Raw genomic sequence first — 7,550 nt, 5'->3', positions numbered from 1 at the left:
AAAAAAAAAAAGAATTATGTTTTGGGGGAAGAGTCTGTCCATTCTCCCCACCCGGTTATTTCCACTAGAGATGCTAATAAGGCGTCTATATACTTTATTCAAAATGTATACCCTCTCTCATTCCAGAAATACTCAAATATAGCATTGATAGAACAAAACAGAACAGTGACGGTTTTACTGAAGCCATGCACTCTGTTTTAGTCACTAACTTACTGCAGAGGTAGGGTAGGCCAACTTGCCCCTGGTTTACCTGGCACTGCCCCACATCCTAGGAACCCCCACCTCCTCCCTTACTCTCCAGCAAACTAAGAGGTTGGTCATTCTAGTGAGAGAACAATCCATATGCCTCTAAGCCAGTCACTGTTTTCTTTTGGGGGGCTACGGTCCCCCCCAAATCTAATGATGGTTATGAACTCTTTCCCTGCCAAAATATACAAATTCAGAGGTTCATAAAATTTTGCTCTAAGATTTCATACAGATAAAAGATCTCTTTTTAAAAAAAAAAAAGGCTGAGGGACGGCACCTGTGACTCAAAGGAGTAGGGTGCTGGCACCATATGCCGGAGGTGGTGGGTCCAAACCCAGCCCTGGCCAAAAACTGCAATAAATAAATAAATAAATAAATAAATAAATAAATTTAATTTAATTTAAAAAGACTGATATGGGCGGCCCCCATGACTCAAGGAGTAGGGCTCTGGACGCATGTACCGGAGTTGGCGGGTTCAAACCCAGCCCCAGCCAAAAAACTGCAAAGAAAACCCCTGATATTTAAAGATACTTTTTTAAAAAGATACTTTTAAAGAAACCTTTTTTGTTGGAAGTAAACCCAAGAAGAAATTCATCACAAGGTCTTCTTACTAAAGTGCGATGGTATAAGCCAGGGTGTCCAACCTGCTGCTGGGGTGGGGGCAAGGGGCACACGCTGATTTTGTGAGGACACTTTTTTTCTTATCTGGGGTGTTGGGTATCATGAAAATTATGGACAGCCATTTTTGCTCATCAGCTCTCGTTAGCATTTGTGTATTGAATGTGTGGCTCAAGACAACTCTTATTCTTATAATGTGTGGCAGAGGTGTGTGTAGAGGGAGGACACCCCTGGACACAGTGTCTAAGATTCCTTCAGAAACTCTGCTCCAGAGATCATTCTAAGGCAGAGGACACTTAAATCATTACCCAGAAGCCGAGAGGCTGTTGTCCAGCCACTAGGATTTCTGAGATTTTCAAAATTTTATGTTGAAAGAGAACTTGGGAGAATCCAAATGCAGTTAACCCATTGACTAGACTGTCTATCTCATAACATTTCTAAAATTTGTATGTTACCTACCATGCTCCATACATATCACTAATTCTCTATGTGTATTATCCTTCATTCTCATAACAGCCTTGTGAGGTAGGTTTTATCAACATTATTTTCTTATATACGAGGAAATTAAGGTTGAGAGCATAAGGTGACTGCCAGAGGCCACCAACAATGGGATTTCCTCCTCAAATTCAAATCCATGATTTTCCCATTACTAGTGGTTCTCAAAGTTGGGCGCAAGGACCACCAGTTTGTTAAAAGTGCAGTCTGAGGCTCCTACCTCTGACCTACCGAATCTGAATCTCTGGGGCTGGGAAAGGAGTTCTATATGTTAAAGAGTCTCAAGAGAATCTTGTTCTCATTGGTGCAGACTCCTGAAGGCCATGTATGCCACTGACACACACTGAATATTTACATCATATTTACAGCCCAATCAAAGGACAAGTACAGATTTTGTGTGTTGACATGGGAACAAATTATTTTTTTTCATTTATTGAGAAGCAAATTTGTTTTCTTATGATTTTAATAACATTTTCTTTTTTTTAGATTATTACAAAAATACAGTACATAATACAAAAAAAAGGAAAAAAAACATATACTAGGTGGGCAGTGCCTGTGGCTCAAAGGAGTAGGGTGCTGGCCCCATATGGCGGGGGTGGCGGGTTCAAACCCAGCCCTGGCCAAAAACTGCATTAAAAACAAAACAAAACAAAACATATACTAATCAACTCTTTATGTTATTGGTGAGGCTTCTAGTCAACAGGAAGATATCAATAGTTACGTTTTTGGAGATACAGAAATTCTATGTGCATTTTTGACTGTGCAGGGGTTCAGCACTCCTAAAACCCACACTGGGAAACAAATTACTTTAGATATGAGAAGTCTGGGAAACAATATTGACACACAATGGTGGGCTACCAGGACACAAACACACCTTTACCTGCCTAAATAATTTGAGCTATGAGCTAAAGTTCACTAAGAATGACGCTGTAGAATAGTTCACCTGTACTGTGTGGCTGCACCTGGGAACTGTTAAAATACTACTATCTGGGGTCCAACCCACAGAAATTCTCACTTAATTGGTTTGATTCCAGGAGTTTTTAAAGCCCCCAGGTGGTTCTAACATGTAGCCCACTTAGAGAGCCACAGTTTTAAACAGTGGTTAATGTCCATCGAATGTAACATTTTTTCCTGTAGATTGTTACTAAATTGTTTCCTCTGGCAAAGGATTGGGTCTTGAAAGCAGAAGCATCAGGACCACCCAGGAACTTGTAGAAATGCAGCTCCCTGGCCCCACTGACCCGACAGCCAATCAGAAATACCAGGGGTGGGCTCAGCAATCAGTTTAAACGCACCCCCCTGGGGCTTCCATGCACAGGTGAGTTTGAGAATCCCTAAAGGGAGATGTGATATAAAGCACACTACGAAAGACCAGAGACAGGGTTGGGGATTGATCAGGTGTTCAACGAGTGCTGATCCACAATCCATTTGAGAAGAAGTTTTGTGCTATGTGGTCACAACCTCCAGCTTCTTGGCTCCCAGAGGTTCCAAAGGTAAAAGGCCTTAACCCTCTGTTTTCCTAAGTGTTTTCCAGGCCCCTACTCGGACAGGTGATTTTGCGCAAAAGGGACAGGAAGTATTTGCTTTCCCGTTGACTATTCCTGTCCCCACCAGTGGCTACTGACATGGACCCTGCCCAGGCTCTGAAACTAAAATTTGCTGGAATCTTGTAATGCTGTTTTGCTGGAGAAGAAAGAAGAGGTTTGGTTCTTGACTTCCTAAACCAGTGGTTGTCAACCACAGATTATTTTCATTGCTACTACATGGTTGGCGGTCCACACAACATGAGGAACTGTATTAAAGGGTCGCGGCATTAGGAAGGTTGAGAACCACTGTCCTAAATCATTCCCCTGTTATCCATTTGCTAAACCACTAGGAAGGAGAACCCCTGTGTTGATTCCGCTGCCTAAAGTGACTTAACCCTTTCCCTGGCCCATTATGTGAGGACAAGGTCTCTGTATTTGTCACCCCATTTTGGACAAATACATAGGTTGGGGTCCTGGTGGGTCCTGACGGACCAGGAGGCTTTTTACCCTGTGAAATGCTAGCGATGCACACAGACAAGACACAGTGTCTTTTTTTTTTTTAACCTTATTCCTATATTCCTATGTGGTTAAAACTTCTATGCTGCAAAAGTTTTGGTTCCAGAGCAATGATTAACCATTATCTCCTGGCCACTCTTAGCACATAAGGAAATGATTTCCCTGCTCAAAGATAAAAAGGGAAAGAGACTTACGGGGTGAGTCCAGCAAGTCTGTAGCTTTTTTCATGTCTGTCTTGAAAACGGAGTTTTATCTGGTCAGTGTTTGCAGATAATATTGCTTGTGTTTTCCTGCTAGGCTAAACTGACTCATCATTTTTATTTCAAATCCTATGATGGGACATCTGATAAACCATAAAACTAATGCTACAGGAGATGGCATATACTTCGGAAAACATTTTCATTTTCATCTGTTTTTGAAATTACACCATGTCACCCAGCTTTGAGGTCCAAGACTCGGTATGCTGCTCCCATCACGCTAACTGCCAGCGCTGTGCAAGGGAAGGACTGGGCCAGGGACTTCACTTTGGTAGTCAGGCGTGTGCCACTGCTCTGGTGCCAGGCCTGAGGCGGGTCCCTGGTGGCAGCATGACTTACCTCTGGACAGCTTGGCCTGCCATTGCCCCCTGAGACAGGGGTGCAGGGACAATCCCTTGGGAGGATCAGGCGCACCAATGCGAATCAGAGACTGACAGAGCTCGGTCAAAAGTGTGGACGGCACTGGTGGGGGGTGGGGGAGAAATTGTTTCCATGCTGAGCACAGAGCCACTGAGGAAGGTGTTTCACCCTCTGGCAGAACCTTCTCTGAATCTTCAACTTTGGTCTTCCTCCCTAGGAACTCCTCCCCACATGCTGCCTTCCCCAAAGTACCTGCCTCCAGGGCAGGTTTCCCAGGATACAAGAAGCTCCGGGAAATTGGGGAGTTTCAGATAAACCACGAGTAATTTGTCAGCATAAGTATGTCCCAAATATTTCACTGGACATACTTAGACTAATAAACTATTCGTTGTTTATTTGGACTTCAAATTTCACCGGGCATCCTGCCCTTTTGTTTGCTAAATCTGGCAACCTTACCTAAGAGGTGGATAACAGGAAAAGTGCACGGCAGAGTGTGACCGTCTGGGTTTGCGCACAGGTCACCAGAGACGGTTTTTACAGGAAGAGAAACATACACTCACCGTATCGGCACCTGTACTGGCAGACTCCATTCTTTCCTCCCAGAAGCTCCTGAAAAGAGTCAAAGTAGCTATTGATGGACTCAAAGCTTCCCCGGATGTGCCGAAGGCCCCAGTCAGAATAGGACTCCTCTTCATCAGGGCTGGTGGCACTCTGAGCCAGGCCACTGCCCAGGCTGAGCCACAAAATCACAAAGCCAGTGGCCAGCTTCATCCTCCAGCCAGGTGGGAAGAGTTCTCTCCTAAACCCTAGCCAGTTCCCAAGAAGTTCAGGTAAAAAGTACTCCCCCCCCCACCCAGCCAGATGTCAGGCAGGGCTGGGAAAGGGATTATCTGGAACATTCAATCTGTGTTCCTAAGAGGTGGACTTTAAACATAGCTATGGAGGCTGGGATGAGGTCAGGGCAATTAGAAAGAGGGCAAAGGTTAGCAGTGGGAGGGCCTGTCTCAGGGATGGCCAGGGAAGAGAGAGCACTTCAGAGTGGATTCCACCATCCTGGAGGAGGGAAGTGTTGGCCAGCTTCTAGGACTCAGGCATCGCTCAGGATTCTGTGCTCACCTGCCTATTAACCTACTGATCAATTACAAATGTGGCTCTCCAGGGCCAGTGTCTCAACACGAGAGCTTGTTCCAAGGTCCTAGCCACACCCTCACCAGTCAGCGCCACATAGTCCATAGGGAGAGTTGGATGATGTGTCAAGGGCTCGGGAAATGATGAGCGTGAACAGTGCCTCACAGGGTATCATCAGGGAACACGGTCTGAGTGTGCATCAAGTAGGGGTTCAAATTGGAGACCCCAGCTTCTGCACTGGTCCTTACCTTGCTCTCAGACTCATAAGTCCTCCAGTCTGGCAACCTCCTAAACAGCCATCTGGGTGCCAGAGCATTTCAGCTGCTATTTCCAGCAGCATCTTTTTTTACACTCAGCAGTGTTGGTTTACAAGACCTATAGATGGCCCAGGGACTGTTCTGGGGGCTAGTATTGTTTTTCCTTTGAGTTACTTAAAAGCCAGGGGTTTAGTAAATAGAAAGCCTATTTGAGATTTTAGGCTTTCAAGATTGTTCACTAGAGTCTAGCGTTTGGTATCACTTTTAGTTTATACTTTACTTTCAGTCGTGTAAAGAAATACTATCTATAAGATCAGTAGTCTATAAACATGATATCTTTATGGACCAAATAAATCATTTAGCTTTCTCAAATGGCTGGAAGTCTCTATAGAAACTAATGAATTGGCTTGGCACCTGTGGCTCAAGTGGCTAAGGCGCCAGCCACATACACCAAAGGTGGCAGGTTCGAATCCAGCCTGGGCCTGCCAAACAACAATGATGATGGCTGCAACCAAAAAATAGCCGGGCATTATGGCGGGCACCTGTGGTCCCAGCTACTTGGGAGGCTGAGGCAGGAGATTTGCTTGAGCCCAGGAGTTGGAGGTTGCTGTGAGCTGTGATGCCACAGCACTCTACCCAGGGTGACAGCTTGAGGCTCTGTCTCAAAAAAAAAAAAAAAAAAGAAAGAAACTAATGAATTAATGAATTTTAGAAATGTCTTCATTTCAGATAAGAAATGTATTTGGCTAACACCTCAGACTGAGAAAAGGTAGTGATTAAAAGTTATTCATATAAGTAGTGGGTTCAAACCTGGCCCTGGCCAAACTGCAGCAAAAAAATAGCTAGGCATTGTGGGAAGTGCCTGTAGTCCCAGCTACTCAGGAGGCTGAGGCAAGAGAATCACCTAAAGCTCAAGAGCTGGAGATTGCTGTGAGCTGTGATGCTGCAGCACTCTACCCAGGGTGACAAAGTGAGACTCTGTCTCTTAAAAAAAAAAATGTTATTCATATTAGGGTGGGCAACATAGTGAGACTCTGTCTCTAAAAAAATAATAATAAAATAAAAACAAATAAATTAGCTGGGGATATTAGCTCACAGCTATACCCCCAGCTATCGGGAGGCTGAGGTCAGAGAATCACTTGAGTCCAGAGTTTAAACCAGCCTGGGCAATATAGCAAGGTCCTATTTCTTAAAAAAAAAAAAAAATTATATTAACAACAAAGCCAACCAATATGTTAAAATACCTATATGTTTTCAAACCATTTTCTTATACACACATACACAAATATTTATATCAATTCTATGATGCAGGGCAAATATCATTCCCATTTGAGAGGTGGAAAAACTGAGGCAGAGGTTAAATGACTTGGCCAAAGCTGGACAGACTATCAATAGTAAAGCTGGGACCAGGGCCAGCTACATAATTTATGAGGCCCAATCAGAACAAAAGCACAGAATTTCTTTTCAAAAAGCAGGGGGGAAATGGCATTAAAATACTAAATATAAAACTTTAAAAAGTTTATATAGTTTATAAAATATAATAGAGGCAATAGTGATACATGAATATCAATATAAACAAACTTAAGAACTTTTGGTGTAGGGTGATGCCTGTGGCTCAAAGGAGTAGGGCACTAGCCCCATATACTGGAGGTGGCGGGTTCAAACCTGGTCCTGGCCAAAACGGCAGGAAAAAAAATAAAGACATTAGATTTGGGGGCAGCCAAAAGGAGTTTAAAAAAAACTTTTGGTGTCATCGTTGTATATAATACAATACATAATAGTTTAATATGTGGTATCTTGCTGGATCATAAGATTTTTCTGCTTGCTTTTCTGAAAAGTCATTTATTAGGTCATTAAAGTTAATACTTTTAACAGCTACATTTTACATCAATATAACTGTAAACATTGTCAGTAGCTCTTGGCACATGCATGGTGGCAAGTAGTATTTAATAATTTTTAATTTTGCAAAGGCTCCCTTTGCTGATGCCACTGTTACTGGGGCTGTTAACAGTATTTTCCCGTTTTTACTGTCTTCAAAATTTTATTGTGATACATAACATAATATTATTAACCATTTTTAGTGTATGATTCAATGTCATTAAGTACCTTCACACGTTGTTGTACAATGGTCACTTTTCTTTTTTTTT

At 43.0% G+C, this 7,550-nt stretch overlaps 1 protein-coding gene across 4 annotated transcripts in view; it reads right to left on the bottom strand.

Moving 5' to 3' along the window:
• The window catches only part of PLA2G12B (phospholipase A2 group XIIB), a 21,914-nt gene extending 16,984 nt beyond the window's left edge, over nt 1-4,930 (bottom strand). For 2 of the 4 annotated variants that reach the window (XM_003783569.2, XM_012801451.1), the window contains exon 1: nt 4,579-4,930. In XM_003783569.2, coding sequence (XP_003783617.1) covers nt 4,579-4,789 — 211 coding nt within the window. In that variant the 5' untranslated portion in view covers nt 4,790-4,930. The remainder of the gene's footprint in view (nt 1-4,578) is intronic. The other 2 variants (XM_023509582.1, XM_012801452.1) reach the window with 2 other exon arrangements.
• Nucleotides 4,931-7,550: the final 2,620 nt, after the last annotated feature.

Source organism: Otolemur garnettii, unplaced genomic scaffold, assembly GCF_000181295.1.
Source record: "Otolemur garnettii isolate 467f Iridium unplaced genomic scaffold, OtoGar3 scaffold00008, whole genome shotgun sequence".
In the NCBI taxonomy this organism is placed as follows: Eukaryota; Metazoa; Chordata; class Mammalia; order Primates; family Galagidae; genus Otolemur; species Otolemur garnettii.
The sequence above is the reverse complement of the archived record's forward strand: the minus strand, read 5'-3'. Positions and strand labels throughout refer to the sequence as shown.